This window comes from Salminus brasiliensis, chromosome 19 (assembly GCF_030463535.1).
Source record: "Salminus brasiliensis chromosome 19, fSalBra1.hap2, whole genome shotgun sequence".
NCBI lineage: Eukaryota > Metazoa > Chordata > Actinopteri > Characiformes > Bryconidae > Salminus > Salminus brasiliensis.
The window spans coordinates 12,555,058-12,574,759 of record NC_132896.1 but is presented as its reverse complement, the minus strand read 5'-3'; the positions used below and the strand labels follow the sequence as shown (position 1 = coordinate 12,574,759).

The 19,702-nt window shown below is 39.1% G+C and overlaps 1 protein-coding gene across 1 annotated transcript; it reads right to left on the bottom strand.

The window, feature by feature from the left end:
* Positions 1-6,475: 6,475 nt before the first annotated feature.
* On the bottom strand, positions 6,476-19,075 carry tlx2 (T cell leukemia homeobox 2). The gene is made up of 3 exons (XM_072663656.1): positions 18,607-19,075; positions 10,918-11,155; positions 6,476-6,692 (listed from the first exon to the last, which is right to left on the bottom strand). Exons 1-3 carry the CDS (start codon positions 19,073-19,075, stop codon positions 6,476-6,478), a joined length of 924 nt encoding a protein of 307 aa, XP_072519757.1.
* Positions 19,076-19,702: the final 627 nt, after the last annotated feature.

Below are 19,702 nucleotides of genomic sequence, written 5' to 3'. Positions count from 1 at the left end.
CCGAGTTACAATTCAGAAACGTAGCTTGCTCATATATATTTATTTGCTTCCCCATATATTTTATATGTTATTGGTGTGTGTGTGTGTGAGAGAGAGAGAGAGAGAGAGAGAGAGAGAGAGAGAGAGAGAGAGAGAGAGAGAGAGAGAGAGAGTTGTATTATGTCTGTCCACTAGATGGCGTAAGTAAAGTGTGAATGCTGGGTCAGATTCTCCACCCCGATCAGCACCATAACAAAAGCGCGGACTGTCTGTCGTCCTGTAGCATCATTTTACACGTGTCCAGTAATATATATATAAATACACACATTTTTGTATTATTCTTATTTTTTTTTTTTTTTTTTGGAGCTGTTCTGTCGTTCATGTGCAGCTTTTAAGGGGGAAATCAGGTAACATAGACTTTGGCAAGTGCCTTTTTTCCCTCGGTTCGTCTTGTGTTTTCATGCTGGCGCTGGTGATAAAAATAAATACCAACCTTGAGATCAAACCAGAGAGCAAAGGTGAGTAACCGCTATCAGCCGCAGCGCACAGACATGTCGGAACTGTGATACACGCGAAGAGCTCGCCATGCATGACCTGCTGGAGGACTGAGACCTGTTTGTGCAGGTGTAGCGCCACACACAACAGAACAGCCCTGCGTGAATTAATGGAAATGAGTGTCGTTGTGTTTGTATGTGTGAATGAACTTGTACTCGCCTGTCCATGTAGTGAATGAAGGTAGTCAGTTAACCCCTTCACGTCCAGCAGATAAACTAACTGTTGTATAAAGAGCAATTCTTTTTTTTATTTATTTAATAGATTAATTTATTTAAATGCATTTATTTTGTTTACGTGTTCTTTTTAAATATATAATTTCTAATGTGAATTTTAAACGTTTTATTCATATGGTTTGATCAGTTAAAAAAACGAAATGTGATGATGACATTAATGATGATGATGATGATGATGATGATGTGGCATTTACCGTAATAACACATCAAATGTTTGCCTTCCTGTTTGCTCAGGCTCTTGTTGCTTTCACGTCACATATTTGGTTGTATCTCTGTCTGACAAAAAACACACACAATAGAGATCCAAATCTCTTCAGACGTCTCTTCACATGAGATTGATTATCTGTGACTGGATCAGACACAGACATCAAAACATAATTTTGGACCCAAGTTTGTAGGTGCAGCTATGAAAGGAAAATATGTTTTTATTTTTAATTTTATGATACATTTAGTTGGACTCCCTGTATCGCATGGTGCAATCAAGATGACAGTATTCAATAGGGAAGTCAGTTCTCCGCTACTACAACAGGTTGAATATGAATTAATGTAAAGTGATGTAATCTCAAGAATTCTGTGTATCTCTCTAGCCCATGATCTGAACATTCATAGTCATCAGCCATAACATTAGTTCAGTTAAAGTAAAAAAAAAAAAAAGAATTGATTGATTATCATTAATTATCTACAGTGCCACACAGGGCAGGTCTTGTAGGGTGTTTCTGACATGCAGTGGTCAGTACCTATCAAATGTGTTCCAAAAAAAGGACAATCTGTGAACTGGCGAGAAGGTCATATGGGCATCTAAGGCTCATTTATGCGATCCATGCAGGCCCCACCTCACAACTTACAGGACTTAAAGGATCTGCTGCTGACGTCTTGGTGTCAGATACCACCAGGAGCCTTCAGAGGCCTTGTAGAGTCCATGCCTCGACTGGTGGCGGCACAAGCGGGACCTACTCAGTCCCGCTCAATATTAGGCAGGTGGTTTTGATGTTTGAGGATGATTGGTGCATATTTATGGTGTTACTGTCACAAAAAATTCTCATATGTTCCAAAATATTTTTAAAAAATTGGTCTGTTTCTATTGTTCCAAGGAAACTGCCAGAATCCAATTGTGTAGAAAAAGTGAAAAACTGTTTTCTCAAAACAACCCGCAGAATTTTTAAGACCAATTTAATGCTTTAAATTTCCCAATCTACGTTATTCCAAAGTGTTCTATTGGATTCAGGTCCTCTGTTTATGAAACCAGTTTGAGACGATCTTTGCTTTGTGAGATGGTGTCTTACTGTGGTGGAAGTAGCCATTAGAAGATGGACAAATTGTGGCCAAGAAGAGATGCACATGATCAGCAACAGTACTCAAATTGGCTTCAGATTGAGTGATGAGTGGTCTTTCAAGAGATGACTGGACCCTACCATCTGCAGAAATTGAGAATCATTAGACCAAGCTACATTTCTCCAGCCTTCACCTGTCCATTTTTAATAAGCCTGTTTCCACTGCAGCCTCAGCTTTCTGTTCTGGACTGACAGAAATGGAACCTGACACAACAATTGTAGTAGTTACTGTCGAGTTTCTATCAACTCGAACCAGTCTGCCCATTCTCCTCTGATCTCTCTCACCAACAAGGCGTCTTTATGGCACCATCCAGAGCAGTGTTTCTCAACTCTGGTGCTGAAGGCACCCTGCCCTGCACATTTGAATGGACTCCCTGCTTTAACACCCCACCTGCAACTGAGCTGATTAGTTGAATCAGGTGTGTTGGGAGCAGAGAAAGCACTAAAATGTGCAGGGCAGGGTGTCTTCAGGACCAGGGTTGAGAAACACTGCTCTATAGATTGCTGTTTGTGGAAATCCCAGGAGATTATCAGTTACAAACACTGAAGCTTGCCCATCTGGCATCGGCAATCATTTCATGCTCAAAATCACAGAGATTAAAATGATCCTCATCCTGATGGTTGATGTGAACGTTACCTGAAGTTGATGGACTGGATCTGCATTATTTTAAGCATAGCACTACTGCCACGCGATTGGCTGATTAGATCATTGCAGGATGGAGTAGGTAAATTGGTTTCCCCAATAAAGTGCTTGGTGAGTGGATATTTAATATAATAACTTTTTTTACTCTAAAATGTGCAGGAAATGTACTTTTGAATAATGATTTTTCAAAACCGCGGCATTCAAACTTTTGCATACATCTGTACATATTGCTGCTGTCCAAAGAAATACATGTATCTCCTTTTTCAGTTTTTTGTTCTCTTTAGTTTGAACCCTGTAGCTGCTCTGTACACTGTGTAAATAAATCTGGGTGAATAGATTAATAGAAATGCTCCTAATTACTTGGAAAAAACTCTTATTTTGCATGAACATTTTTGCCTTCTCCTGTAAAGTCATCATTTTGGAGATATGTGTATTTCATTGGACAGCAACAACATGCAATCTGTAATATGGCGATTAATCAATATTATACAATAGATATAGCTGAAGATTGGATGAATAACAAGCTTTAGTGTTGAAGGGGTTAAACTTTTACTTTTTCTGTTTTGTTGATTTACTTAAAATCAACAAAGCATGTTGTTTAAAGGACGGAACATATTTTGCATACAACTGTGACCTTAAGTCATGCTCATTGACCCATGCCAGCCTTGTCTGATTAAGTCTGTGCGCAGAGCCTTTACCTTCTTCCAGTGTCTGTTTGCCTTTCTAGATCATGGAAATCAACAAGGCTACGTTCTGTTAAACGCCTGATAAAAGCCACCTCACGTAAACCCATTAGGAGGAGCGCCACAGGTTGGACTGATTTACTCTCACCGGCTGATAAATGCAGAAGTCTGTCTGCAAACATAAAGCGAGATAGGAAGTGCGATACAGGCTTACTCTAAACCTTCAGCTTCTTGTGTGGTGACATTTTATGGGAAAATGTGGAGGCCCTCAGGTACACTGTGAAGGAAAAAAAAAGAGATGGAGACGTTCATAGCACCTGTAGCCAAACACAATACCAGGTTTTGAAAACAGTGGGCGAGAGGAATTTTAGTAAAAAGGAGCCAAGTCACGTCGACGTGGCGGCAGAGATAGCAAGATGAAAGCCGTTCAAGGGCTGGCAGAGGAAATAGGGGTGAAGGAGGCGTCACCGGGGCAACCGGCCCATACTGACAGGATCTAAACCAGGCGAGACACCGTCACATCTGAGGAAACCAAACTGGAGCTCGGATGGAGCTAAAGTGAGACAGACAGCTGCTTTGCATTCAGCTTCACAGTTGAACCCATGTATATCACTGTGTGCACGCACAGTACAGAAATAGACTTCCTCAGAATGAGAATTAGGAGAGCTTATATTGTTTTTGACATGCTAGACGTCCTGACACCGAACCCTGGTGTAACAGAAAACTTTACAACAACAGCGAATGCAGTTCTACAAAGAGCCCTGTTTCTCTTTGTGAAAGTGCGGAGCACTGTTGTGACAGGGGTCTGATGCACTAAGCAGCCATTAAAAAAAACACAGTTTTCAGCACCTCAACAGCACTTCAACACTCTTCTGTGTTTTTGTGTAGGACAGAAAGTGCTGAGCTCACTTTTATCCAATGCTGTCAAAATCATCAAGGACACTATTTGACACTTCCATTAAAGTGATTCGGCAACAAATCCCTTGTCATTGGAGCTTTTGTAATGTACTATGGGATTGATTTACTTCAGTTGTAGTCATAGTTAGTATATCATGGTATTCTGGTGATACATCTTGCCCTAAAAGAAAAAAACAAACAAAAAAAATAAAAAAAATAAAAAATAAATAATCTTGTCATGTGTAAACGTTTGAGCCGGACTGGTCAAATTACATGTTTAGTTGATTTTCCAAGTGAAAATAAGTGTGCACACTTCTACATGTTTTAATGGACAATTTCTGTTTATTTGCTTTTAACAATTGTTACCTTTTTGCATTTGTCATATTGGGCAATGTCTCTTATTTTGTTGCAAAATGTTACATTCAGAAAATAAACAGTAAAAATGTCCTTAAATGTGCAGAGAAAATCTTTAAGATTCCATATTTAAGCCTTTCAAAGATGTTTGCTTATTTTTACTCAGAAAATCTACAGAACATCTTGTTTGAACGGCTGCATACAACTGTGCAGACCTCATTAGTGTTACTATTAAGTACTAAATACTTTATAGTAGGTACTGTATTATAACCCTTAAGAATAAGACTCGAGTTTAAGGGGCTGTAGTGTTCGGATTAAGAGGGAGAACCAGGGAACTGGCTGGTTGCTGTCAAGATTCGCATTAAAACTAGCATGTTTTCCAACTCAAACAGCGGCCCATGATTTATGCTGCTGTGGATTCTGTGGTGGGGCCAGGGGCTGCACAACACACACTGCTCTAATCAGTTTACTTCTTCAGCATTTCCTGGGAGAGGCAGCCATGTGTACTGAGGAGTGTGAAGGCTCATTTAGTGCAGAGAACAGGGCCATGCGTCTACACCCCTGCACTGGAGATTAACCCCGATAGTGCTGTGCTGCGGCATCCAGAGAGAACATTTTTTGTTTTGACTCAAGTCTTTCTCTCTCTCTCTCTCTCTCTCTCTCTCTCTCGCTTTCTTTCTTTTTAAGAGTGGTGATAACACTTGTTTACACGCCTTCAGTGTCTGGATGTGAAACAAAACACCCAGACAATCAGAGTCTCCTACAACTACAAACAATGACATTGACAACAGAAATGGAATTAGGTGTGCCGTTGCTTTCGGTTATTATTGTGTGTGTTTTTCATTGGTATTTGGCAGATTAGACAGGGGGCTGAAAAATAGGATTCAACAGAACAGCCTTTTGTTAGAAGTCACAATCATGTTTAATATAAAAGGACTTTAAATGTCATGAAGGAATACATAGGGAGCGCGTCCGCAATTGCTTGCAAAGTTCAGGTGAGGAGGAAAGACTCCAGCTGGACAAAACCGACTAGTCTTCAGTCCCTGTGTACGCGCAGGAGCCGCGGTCAACATGCATCACAAACACATCGTACAGAGTTCAAAGCAAAAACAACAAGAACAAACGAGTCAGTGGCTGCGTGGGTCTCGTCGATGCCACGCGGCACGTAGACAAACAGCCGTCTTGATTGGTGAAATTCATCATACAGCTCCGCGGGGTTTCGGGTCGGAAGGGACAACGCGGTCCCGCCCTCTGTTAGACAGGCAGCTGAAGGAAGAGGAGCGAAAACGGAGGGTAAGGGATGGAACAAATGACCGGATTCAGGTGGGAACAACAAGATTCATCAGCAAAAGTAGTGTGTTTGTTTTGTTTAGCCTCTTTTTTCCATTACAGTCCATTTGGGAATGAAGAAATGCACAACGTACTCATCTGTCACTGATCTGTCACTCCCCCACAATTCTTCCCAGACAGTGTTATCTCATTACAAAGAGGAAGCTGAATCCACACCCTCATAGAAAATAAAGCCTGTAAATGACTAAATTCTTTCCATATATAATATTTTAGATATAAAAACACAAAGATCAGGACTGCGTGAAGTGGGATCTCTCCTAGAGCTTGGCAAAATAAATAGGTTTAACTTATGGCTTAGAATTACAGGCTCTTGAAACCAGTCCAAATGAGTGTGTCTGAGATCCACCCAAAATGCTCCCCTAAATGGCGTCCCATAATCCTATTAAACCCTGATTATAAAATCCTTTTTTTTTTCCTTTCTCATTAACAAACACAAATGGCAGGCGTGGGTCAGACCACGGATGCGACAGAGGTGACGGAGGTCACCTTGTTGTCCTCTGCCCAGGGCTGTAAGTTTTGCAGGGCGTAGAGGGACGAGTTGTGGAGGCAGAGAGGGTCCGGCTGGAGGGGTTGGCTCAGCGTCTTCTGGAAAGCCTCCTGCTGGAGCTGAAGCATTAAACGGTTGGCCTGCTGCCTCTCCGCCTCTCGCTCCTCAGCTGTCTGTCTCCTGGAGAAGAAAGAAGATGAGATAGATGAGAAGAACGTGTCTGAAAGATTTGACTGAAAGGTAAAGGTTTTAAGAATGTGAAGGTTCTACACTAATCGTAGATCGTTCTTCCTGGAATGCAGATGTTCTTCACACTAACAAATTCTTCTATGGCACCACTCCGAACCTTTTGTGATACCTTGTTTAGGAGTGAACCCAAGATCTAAACGTAATGAGCTGCTTGATGACTTTCTGCAACTTTGCTTTTATTAATGACCTTTGCTGCAATAATGGCTGTAATTAATAGTATGGACCATCAACACCTAAAATTTCACATTAAGCACTTAAATTACTAAACCTTATATACTAATATACTAGTCAATGATTTCTCAATTTTACAAAGGCGTAGCCATGCGTGGAGTATTTGGCAATCTGCATTTCACCACAGTGAACTGAACAGTCAATGGAAGGTGTGCGCTGAAAGCATTTGCAACGAACCGTGTTGCATGAAATCCTTTTTTTTTTTTTTTGGTTGTTTGCTTGTTTTAGATCCTGTTTGTACAAGTACTGAAGGCACAGTCTGTGCCCTCTGATATTCATATATCGTTGTTTTTATAGGCACATTATCATTAGAAATTTGTCTGTGCCAGACCCCCTATGCAGAAGGAAATTACCACTGAAAACATGCTCAGGATCAAGAGTACGCTGCCAACACTGCTGATCACGATCAGCTAAAAGTACTACAGAGGTAACTTGACTTTCCTCCCAGAACCTACCTGCTGGGAGAGGCTACAGTAGAAAAACATGACGTGCTGTAAAACGCCATTCGTGTCATGAATTAGTCTTTTGAGTCATGTAAATTTTGAGTCACGGTCAGAGACAGTTGGCTTTGCTGCTCTAACACACGGTAACGTCCATGCCAGCTTTTTAGCTTTTATGCCACGCCAGAGCTCATTATGCACCCATTATAGCTAACTGCATCACTGTAATGTGATTGCACGCTACTCGTTTGAAGGCAGGCTGGTTGCCCATACGGTGCCTAAATACAAGCATTATTCTCACCATTTTTGCTAAGCAAATATTCCAAAAACTAACAAAAGTAATTGCTTAGTAGTAACTAGTATTGCTTGGTAGTTTAGCAATGTCCTTGCAGTAATAGCTTAACTTAATGTGACACAGTTCTCAAGGATTTAAGAGAACATGGCTGTTATATCATGGGAAACCTTCACCAGTTTTGTGTGTGTGTTTGGGTCGCAAGGTCCCAACCATTTCTTGGTGAGAAGATAGACGGTTGTAGTTCTCTTGTCAAATATGCAGATGTAATAATAATAATAATATAAGATAATGTAAGACTTTCATTCAAATAGAGTAAAAATAATACAAATTCTTTTTTAATTCAATTTAAATTAAATAAAAATTAAATTAAAAAGTGATTTATTTCATTTATATACATGTATTTGCACTTTAATTACTATGAATATAATTAGGAATTACCTACAGTCTTTGTATTTGTATTTGTCATTATCTTAATAGCATTTAATGGGAAACCTAACTATTAAAATATATATGCTTTAAAATAATGTACATGTCCACTATTATCACGCTATTATTCATATTCATTTCATACACTATTATTATGGTGTATGATATGGTGTAAAATATATAAATATTTTATATTTTATAATATAAAAAGACACAGAAAAATGTAAATAGTGTCACATAGTGATGATGTCACATTGTTATACGGTTACCCAGGATCAGACTGGAAAACAAGACAATCTGAAAGTTTGTCTCTTGGGTGATATCATGCTCTAGCTGAAGCTAGAAATGCTGATATAAGTGTTTTGCCTGGTTCATTCAGCATATTGCCATGTGCACCATATTGTGGCTTACATGCATTAACAGTCCTTGAATGCATAAATAAATAAATAAATACAAGATATTATTCATTCACAACAACCCAACAACCAATTATTTTTGTTCAAATTCAAAAAATGTAGCCTGCTAATTTCAAGAAGCCAGCACCTCATCCTGATCATGGCTTAACGATGTAAAAAAGGAGATGTCATTGAGTTGACACATCAAAATGACCGTAATCAATTTAAATCCCTTAAAGGCCATGACTCAGCTTCATTATAAATACATCAACTTCAGCAGCAAGTCTCCTGCCCGCTGCAGCTCGTTGATAAAAAACTGAGGCAAGTAAGCCTGCCCTTAATTAGATTGCGCACTCATTTGTTCTAAAAGAGCCACCAGCAACAGGTATATTGGATTAAAGAGAAAGGATGGACATGCACTCAATTATTCAGACCTATGGGCTCCATAATGCACTAGAAAGCAAGTTTCGACACAGGCTTTTAAAAGCTGCGGCACTTCTGCTTGGTCAAGGAAATTGGTGTCCAACGAAAATGAAGGAAAACATTTTTAGCAGAGCTAAGCAGAACCAAAGTGTTGTTTTACCAGGAGGCACAGAACGCCCTCCTAAATGAATCTCGCTCTCAGCTGAGTTACTAGGCAGGGTGCAAAAATACAAACGTTTACTGCCAACAGGAGATCAATCTGATAGTTCCCAAATTTTAACAAATGTCCACAGTCTAAAAGCTCTGCTCCTTTATTGTTCTCATGACGGGGCTATATTTGTGTCCTGCAACCCTGTTTCCATGCGTCAGGTAAAATTTTAAAGCAGTTTGGTGATTTTGAAAGTGTTTCACTTGAATCTAATTCACTGCGCATGTTAAGGGTTTCTTTAGATGGCAGAACTCTCTGTACCTTGAACTATACACCTATCAGCAATAACATTAGCACCAGTGAAAACCGTATTATCTTTATGTACAGTGGCATCTGTGGCATATCAGCCATGGGTGGATATATTGGGCAGCAAGTAAACAGTCAGTTCTTGAAGGTGATGTGTGTTAAAAGCAGGGGAAATGGTCAAGTATGAGAATCTGAGCCACTATGTGATGACTAGACGACTGGTCTCCAAAACATCAGGCAGTGTTTTACAGTGTCTTTGTCTGCTATGCAGTGGTCACTACCTACCACTGCTTACCACTGTCTACCACTATTGCTGTTTATATAATCCAACGGTACTGAAATGGCGACCTATTTGTGAAAAAATAAAAAGACTGTACATGAAGAGCACTGTTATTGCCCTATGGAGTGAAATGAGGTGCCAAATGAGGTCCAAATGTCCAGAGGTCCGAATGTGCATAAACTCTGTAGCACTTCTATTCGCACAAGTTTGACAGCTTATTCAGTAATGTAGTGAAGATGTAGTTCAGTCACATAAACTTATTACTAATATAAGTGATCTTTGAGGTACAATATCGGTGGAATATGATGCGAAAAGCACAAGGAGTGCTTAAAGGCATTCAGTCACTAATCCCTGTTTAGAAGTACTTTATTTACTTCATACTCAATGCTAACTTCTAACCCTTAATTCAGCATTTCTAGCTGTAGCTAGAGCATGACATCACCCAAGAGACCAACCTTACAGTTTTCCATAGGTCCACAGTAACCCTATGACAATGTGACTTCATCAAAAAACTCAAATCTGTGTAACCATTAATGTTTTGCCATTTATATTTCTAGATCATCTAGCCAATTTATTTATTTTTCTTTTTTAAATATTATATATATATATAATATTTATTTAATATATAATCTGGGACCTTTGCACTAGTTCACTACTTTCTTCATCATGAGAAATTCCCCTTACCTTTTACTGTATTTATATTTACCTGCATCTGTTCTAATGTGATCTGCTATTTTAAGAGATAAAACACTCACAAAACACTCTTACTGCTGAGATACATGGTTTAAACCAAATATACATATATAATAATAATACAAAAATAACTGTTTATTTAGAATATTTATAGTCAAAAAAGCACTACTTGTCTAATAAATATGAATACACACAACACACCTGAAATACATTAGAGCCTAAATAAGGGAATGATTGTACAATTATTCACATTTACAGCGTTAGCATTTCCAAAGACGTTTAATTAGACGTTTTAATTATTTTTTCATGTAATGAACCTGTACCTTTATTTAAATGTATGTAAACACACATACAGTCTGCAGCCCATTGCCTACTGTCTACAGCATATCTACAGTAATAAGGAAATCTGCTACACCTACTGTTTATTTTATTGTGATTTCTGCTCACAGAAAATAAACAAACAAACAAACAAACAAAAAACCCAACAACACTGGGCTGAAAAAACGACGAGAAACGAACCTCCATTTTGTCCTCCTGTTCTGGAACCAGGTCTTGACCTGCGCGTCCGTCATCTTCAGCGCTTTGGCGAGCGTGGCTCTCTCCGCGGACGCCAGATACTTCTGCCGGTGGAAGCGCTTCTCCAGCTCGCAGATCTGCACGCGGCTGAAGGAGGTGCGCGGCTTTTTCCGCTTGGGGGGAGTGCGGTTCTGGTACGGGTGACCGATCCGCCTCGTGACCGAGAACGGAGAGAGCGCGGCTGCAAAGACAAGACGGACACTGTAAGTGACCACTGACCTCTTTCAGACTGAATGTATGCATGACTATACCAGCATCGGTGCGCTCTACTGCTCTACTGCGCTACTGTTGAAGGTGTTTATGCTTTAAGGTGGTTTTCATAGGACTGTTAAACCACCCTGACGCATCTTTTAAAACTGTAAGAGCTTTTGCTTTCACATTAGAACAAAGGCAAGTAAACAGAAATAAAGTTAAAAGCAGGAGGGATTTCTCATTGAGAAGGCAGCGGACGTCCCACCAACTTCATTACATCATTAAGCGCTGATTTATCAAACCAGGTGTTGGATGGTAACTATAAATAATACTAGAAATAGTACTATAATACTATACAACTATACTATATACTATATAATACTAGACATAGTACTATAATACTATACAACTATACTATATACTATATAATACTATATAACTATACTATATACTATATAATACTATATAACTATACTATATACTATATAATACTAGACATTGTACTATAATACTATATAACTATACTATATACTATATAATACTAGAAATAGTACTATAATACTATACAACTATACTATATACTATATAATACTAGACATAGTACTATAATACTATACAACTATACTATATACTATATAATACAAGACATAGTACTATAATACTATACAACTATACTATATACTATATAATACTATATAACTATACTATATACTATATAATACTAGAAATAGTACTACAATACTATATAACTATACTATATACTATATAATACTATATAACTATACTATATACGATATAATACTAGAAATAGTACTATAATACTATACAACTATACTATATACTATATAATACTAGACATAATACAAATTACATTCATACAAAAAGTAGTGATTTTACATCACAGTGTTTATTATTAAACATTTCCAAAGCTCTCCTCATGGGAGTCTTATTTATAATAAGACTCCCATGAGGAGAGCTTTGGAAATGTTTAATAATAAACACTGTGATGTAAAATCACTACTTTTTGTATGAATGTAATTTGTATGTATTCTAATATCAGTGTTTTTCAGAGTAAATAAATATGTACTGCTCAGACAGAACTTTATTCATTCTAAATTTCACTTTTGAACAGATACTAATTTTATTTTTTTTAAATAGCGCCTCATTTCTGTGCTAATTAGTCCCTTATATCAATTCAGTTTTTTTTTTTTTTGTTTTGTTTTGTTGGTTTTTTTATCCTAAGACATATTCATCAAGCCTATTTTGCTACACAGACATTCGCAATCGAATACCAACTGACTGGGATAATATATAAATGAAAGCAGTAGTTTGGAGAAGGATCATAGTGCTTTCGTTAGCTTGTGTAACTGGTCCTGTCTTGTGTTAAGAACATCCTAATGCTGCTAACACATTGTGCTGTTTGATGGCTGCTATCTGTACTTCACTGTTAGCTACTTCTGAGCAGATATTCATTATTAGCTTTTCCATGTCCATGTTTACTGATCTTGATGTCAACCTATTTGAAAGTGATAGCACATCAAACACACACACACACACACATTTCTAAATGTTTGTGGATACCTCTTCTAATAAATGCACTCGGCTGCTTTAGGTTGCACTCATTGCTGAAACAGATGTGCAAATGCACACACAGAGAAGCCCTGTAGAGAAGTACTGCCAATAGAACAGGACTCTTACATGGATTACATAAACATGAACCTATTGGCATCATGCCTAATGCCAAATGTACGAGAAGTCCCCTCCAGCAAAATTCCAACAAAAGCAAAAGCAGGATAAATTCTATTTTAATACCCTTAAATGATTGAGCATCTCTGTTCAACTGACACATTGTGGATTTTCTAACTGAAGGTTGATGAACAAATTGACAGGAAATAATAAATTGAATAAATTGTCATTTAGAATTTGTGGCCTGAATTTTGTTTAATTTATTACGCCACATTTTTGTTTTATTTAAATATGTTAAATTATGAAAAAAGCAAGTAAGTAATTATAATTATTTGTATTGTATAATTGGTATAGTATAAATATATGGTTCTTTGAAGCCATTGATTAAATAATGCCATTGTGAATTCTTTTAGCATTTCTGTTTATACAATGAGAAGAATGTGAAGAATTCCTTCACACTCTTTCACACACTTTAATTTGTGTTTCAATACAAATTAAAGGATTTTACATCAGTCTATAAGTCCAAGCCAAGAACATTTTACTGGTCTTTAATTTGAGTATATCATTGCTGTCATGCAAAAAAAAAAAAAAACTCCAAACCAACAAATGAAGGAAAAAACCTTCTGAGCTTTCAGCAGAAGTCAATGTAAAACGATAATACAAAGTTTTTCTGTGACAGTCACAAGCAGAATGCAGTAGAATGACTATATACCAACCTAAATGATAAAGTCTCACTTTTAATGAGTCTCAATAAACACACACACACACACACACACATAAATATATATATATATATATATGTAGTCATAGCCTCTGTAGTGCTTACTCTAATAATGCATGTTCTCCCACAAAATGTATAATTCAAATCAGTGTGTAATGTAATGATACAGCATTTAAAGTAAAATATCCCCTACCATTAATTCAAATTAGTCAAATGAGTGTTTTTAATGCATCGCTTCCTATATACCCACATAATGCTAAAGGAAATGTTAAATAAGGAAAGCAGATTTACAGCATTTGCATCCGGTGTTAAACGTGGCATCAGAAGCCAACTACACACTAAAGCATCTGCAGAAAAGCCTGCTAGGACTGCAATAGGAAGCTAATGATCAAGTCCATTTAATATGTCTAACCAACATATCCAGATGTACCATGAAAATGAAAAAATAGGCCATCTTCAGGTCAAAACAAGAGAATGACCTTCATCCTGAAACAACCCTCAAGGTTTAGTAATCTGAGTCCAGCTGACCTGAAACTGTGAGTTGTCCATGTGGGCAGAGATAGAGTGTCTGAGTTGGTCCCACTGGCAAGCCGGAGTACAAATAATACCGTGTCAGACTTCTGTAAATGTCTTTTCATGGAGACACTGATGGTTCCTCTACATTCAGACACGCTCCTGTGTAACACAAGTTCTGTGTGCAAGCTGCTTTAGGTGGCCTGTGGAACTCAAAGGGGACCTTTCACATGTTCACACCGGTCAAAATAGGAAAGACAAGAGGGCAGACACTGGATCTGTTTTGCTTATATGAAGAAACTGAGTCGGGCGTCCACTATTTCAGTCTGGCTCTGCAATTGTGCAACCTAAATTCAAAGAAAAGTATTAAATATTTGCACCGATATTCTTTCTTTAAACTCAGCTTTCCTTGGAAGGCCTGTGCGCCTTGACTGCGCTTTCACTCCCATCAGGACATTACAGTGTCCTCATTAACTCATTGTCCACCTTAGTGAAAAAAACAAGCCAACAGGCTTGTGATGTGATTAAAGACACAGTCTCTTCATTCCTGTGCGTAATTGCGCCTGATTGCATTTAATTACAGCTCTGAGCTTGAGTGACAGGCTGTCAAGGTCATGACATAATCAATCTGATACGAGGCTAATGTCTTATTGCACTACAGGAGGACTCAAATGATGAGTAAGAGAAGCTAAAACTGAACAGAAAATAACAGCAAGGGAAAAGGCATAGAAATATTGTGATAAACAGTAAAATAAAAACGGAAGTGTCTCTGGAAGTGAATGCCTTCCCACTCTAAAAATCATTCCTAGCAATAAATATATACGTTCAAATCCTATGACGCAAAGCAGGACATCATTTGATTATATTTTATTACTCAAATGATAGGCCGTGCAGAAAACAGCCAAAATAGTCTGATCAGCAACAACTCAAAATACAAGTCGTAGCCTGATCATTATCTTAATATTTAAAAAAAAATCCCTGAATTTAAATATAAAACTCGAATTCATATTTGCAAAAAAAACGCATTAGATTAATTTTTTTTTTATTGTATCCGGAGCGATCAAAACTTTAAGCTAATAAATCAACGAGAAGCCCTTACTTGCCCCCAAATAAACACAAAGGAATCAAAAAAAAAAAAAAAAAAAAAAAAGATAAAACACGACCCCTTCCCACCCGAGCCAGCAGGGACATTTCTAAATCACATGTCGCTGTAATAGAATTTAGCGTGGGCACATCAAAAAATCAGCCTCTGCCTCGGAGAATATGCGGACAGCAATAAAATCATTTATACGTGATACCACCTTCACACGACAGTGGCTGCCTTCCCCGCTGCGAATATTACCTTGGTAGCAATCTAATAAATATACATATAATGGATCCAATGGAGGAAGATATTGAAATATAACATGGGCATTTATCGCTATTTATGCTCGGTGAGGCAAAACAGAATGCGCTTTTAAATGTTCCTCCAGACTGGGGAATTGAAACATCGAATCAAATAAAATAATTGTCAGAGAAAGAAAAGGCATAAAACGTCCGCGAGCGCACAGCGTTTCCGCTTTTACAGACGGTGTCACCATGACTACACGGCCTGCTCCCCCTTCACCAGCATTTGTATTTATGGCTGCTGAAGATGATTATTGTCGTTTCGGATGGAGCGCCGTCCACATACAATTTCACCCCCCACACACCATTTCTCCCTCCCCGGCGCTATCCGCTTACAAATATCGCCTCCATTCTCCAGAGCTGCGGCCTTCTGAGCCAGAGGGTCATCTGTAAAGCAGCAAACTTCGCTAAATCACCAAAAAGTGGTTATTTTTTATTTTATTCATTTTTTTTTAAGCTGATGTAAACGGCATCCGTCAAATACGTGAAGAACCGCGATGGCAGGTGGCGACCGTGTAAAGCGCAGTGCCTGCCCCCCTGGCGATGCGCATCTTCGTGCTGATTCTATTTGAAAGATGTTTAGAGCTCATCTCATGAGCTAGCCTATTAACACGTAGCTACCAAATGACGGCTGAAGGAATAAAGGTCACTGTGCGTTTGAGACCACCTCGGTTTATTGAGTGGAAAGGGACGGATCTGTTTATGCATTTCTGTGTCTTAATAAACTCGCAAACTGCCGGGGAGTCAATTAACAAAAAAAGGCGAGTGGTGTTGCGTTTCAGCCCCCGTAGACTGGGCTAAGACGGCTGGACTGTGGTGAATATGAGGTCTTACACTGCAGGCCTTTACCCTAACACCTGATGGGAAATGCAGACGCGAGACTGGAGCAGATGGAGAACACACTGCTGGGGAAAATATGTCCTACCAAGTTCAGGCGTCCGGAAAAAACACCCTCTAGGTGTAGTTTAATTGGAGACTGTTTGGAAGGGAGAGAGAAAAGATTCAGTCTGATCCAAGTGGCGCGTTAATAAAATCGCCAATTTGCAGCAGAAACAAACAGTCGCTGTCTTCCAGTTTCCCTTTTTGGGAATATAGTGTGGATGTAACTGCGTTTTGAACGGATAGGCCTAGTGTTTGTGCACTCTCTAAGGAAAGCTAGGCGAGATGCACCCAAACGTACCAGCAATGTTGGTTTTCATGAGAAATACGCCTAAAATGAAGCATTCCAAATAAAATCACTCGAGGAAACCCACGTAGAGAACAGATGCTCACAACCCTGCTCAGTAGTCGAGAAGACAAAAACACCGAGCTGCCATTGCGCAACTACAGAGCCGTTCAAACACACGGCAAAGATAAAACATATTAAACGAGTGGCCCAAAGTGACTATGAGTAAAATTGATAAGCATATTTACAAAAGAGCTTTTCCAGTTGACATATCATTCTCTCATTTGAATAATTGATGAGAATAGAGCGGCTTTGTGAATATTTAATGTGGACAAATCCATATTGCTCTTCATGTTCTTCCTCATATGGGTGACGTCATTGCTGTAGTGAAGCCCTGCTGCCCAAATGGAGAGACCAAATAAAAAGCTACTGCTCTAAAGCCCTGTCTTCAGCTCTGCGTGATTCTCCTGCTTATTTTATGAACTCATATTTATTCGAATATTTATTCGTTTGTATAATTTAAAACAACCAATGCATCTCGTTTATTATTGTGTTATTTCTCTGCCTACATGACTCGACGAGGGCTCCAGGGCTCCAGATTAATGCGCGTTTAAATGAATACGAAAATATTCGTCAACACGCTGCTACGCAACTTTTAGATCCATTAATAATATAGATCATATATTTATGACCTGTAATGGAATCTATATGACGTGTAATGAAATATTAGTTTCATCAAAATAACTGTAAATTAATATGACAGGTCAGATTTATAATGATAATAATAATAATAATAATAATACGTATTATTATGATTATTAGTATAAATAATAATAATAATTACATCTCCTTTACACCAAATTACACCAAACATCTCCTAAAATATTATCTGAGTCACACTGTACAGGTTCTGGCTCTTTCTGATGAATTTTTGAATATTTAATGTTTCTTCACATTTTTTATCCTTACTGTGAAAGACATTGCTGGGGAAGCTTATTTGTCTCCAGTGCAATCAGCTTTTATCGTACAGCGTACCGGCTGGTCAGTTTGATCAGTGTGCATAACATTATTTAAACAAATTTGCAGATAATCTGCAGCACAGCAGACCTGACTCAGACAGAGTGAAATACGGTATGACAGCTTCAGGCTACAGCTCATCAACCACGACGCAGATAATCAGGTAAAACTGACAAGGAAAAAGGGGCTCAGTTTTTGTTTTTTTGGGTTTTTTTGGACCAAGATCCAGTAGGTTGCATGAACATCAGAGCTATATGAACATTTCACCAAGGTGGAGCAAAGCTACTGGTCAATAAAAAAGAACAACATGTTTATATATAAAACTGGTTAACTTATATATAAAACTGTGAATTGTATCTCTACAGAGCTCACAGCTAGGAGGGCAATGAGATTGTGTAAATGTATTTTTTTTAAGAAAATGCGTTCAGAAATATTATTTACAATTTAGGAGTATGATGATGAAAAATACACGATTTTATTATTATTGTTTTTTTTTTGTAATTTGTATTTTCTTGATTATTATTGCTGTTGCCGTCAGTTCATTTTCCATTTATATATATCATATATATCATTGTTATTGTCATAATCATTGTTTTATTATCATTATTATTATTTTTTGTGTAATTGTCCTAAAACGTGCACACGTGTTTTTGCATCATTGCATCATTTTTGCATATCTTATTATTGTTTTATTATTATTATTAGTAGTAGTAGTAGTGGTATCATTAGTGTAGTAGTTGTTGTTGCTGTAGCTTTTGACAATACTCTTTGCGCTTTGCGTTATTACTGTATTACTGTTTAAAATGTTATGAGGTCATGCCTTTATTTTGCCTATTTGTGATGATGAAACAGTCCCTTCACTTTTATCTGCAGTCTGTGGCCCCAAACGTGTGAATCTATGGCGTGTATCAGATCTCTGGGCGCCCAACAGAGAGGAAAACAGAACTCTTACCAGTGAGTCTGTCCTTGGCGAATCTCCTGCTACTCTCCATCCAAGGGAAAGTGAAGCTGGACGGGCTGCCCATGCTGGGCACCGTGGGCACTGTGGGCAGTCCGGCAGCGATACCGGCTGGGTGACCAGCGGGTGGAGGATGGGGCGCAGGGGGCATAGGCCGGTGCGCGGGCACGCGGATAACTCCCCCCGCGTTTCCCGAGCTCACGTTCACGTTCATGTTCATGCTCACGTTCATGTTCATATTGACGTTGTAGGAGCCGGGCAGGCCCGGCGCCATGGAGCAGGCCGGGCTATATACGCCGTTGTAGCCGTTGGCGTACAGAGGGTAGTCCGGCTCGCTGGCTCTGCTCGGCACCATGCAGCTGCTCGGCTGCTCCGTGTTGTTGAGGATCTGATCGATCCCGAAGCTGATGGGCTCGTGCTGCTGGTGCGTTTGGTTCACCTCTTCGATGCCCGTGTGCTCCATTGTCGCGCGGCTCTCTGTCCATACAGCGCACAAAAACAACCAACAAGCAAAGGAGTCGAGGTTTAGCTTTGTTGTTTTTTTAATCGTTTAATTCTTATTATTCCTCTCCTTTAGTCTTGGAGTTAATCCCCTCTGTATAAAGCGCAGCTTCAGCAAATAGTTTTCCTGGGAATGTTCGCAAGCCTCGAAACGCCTGACGCAGCCATTCGCTGAAGGGAAAACTGCCGGATCGGGCTGGACTGGATTAGAAAAGCAGCAATCAGAGCAAATCCATAGCGCGTCTATGGACACAAACACCCAGGGCGAACCTTTCAGTTTGCGTTATCCACCACCTTCATGCATGTCGTCTGGAGCGGGGTTCAAAGCCTCGTTAGCACCTGGAAGAAAAGAATACAGCAGGGGGAAACCCGGACGCTTCACTGACCGTTAAATCCGTGTGATGAGTTGCTAAGTTGGACACCAGAGCCGTTGTTGCGCACCAGCACACCAGCAGAGCGCATGGCCCCCTCCGGCACGGCCAGATTAGCGCGGCTATCTAAAGTGAACTGTTAGCTGTAGCCTTTCGTGCGCGTGTATTAATTGCGGGAAGCTGCACTGCCCTGTTCTCGCGCCTCCTGAAGTGATTTT

Excerpts from the sequence above, each read along its gene's own strand:
- tlx2 (XM_072663656.1), bottom strand. The coding sequence starts at position 19,075 with ATGGAGCACACGGGCATCGAAGAGGTGAACCAAACGCACCAGCAGCAC. Across the intron at positions 11,156-18,606 it reads CGCCAAGGACAGACTCACTG|CCGCGCTCTCTCCGTTCTCG; the intron begins GTAAGAGTTCTG and ends TTGTCTTTGCAG. Across the intron at positions 6,693-10,917 it reads AACAGGAGGACAAAATGGAG|GAGACAGACAGCTGAGGAGC; the intron begins GTTCGTTTCTCG and ends TTTCTTCTCCAG.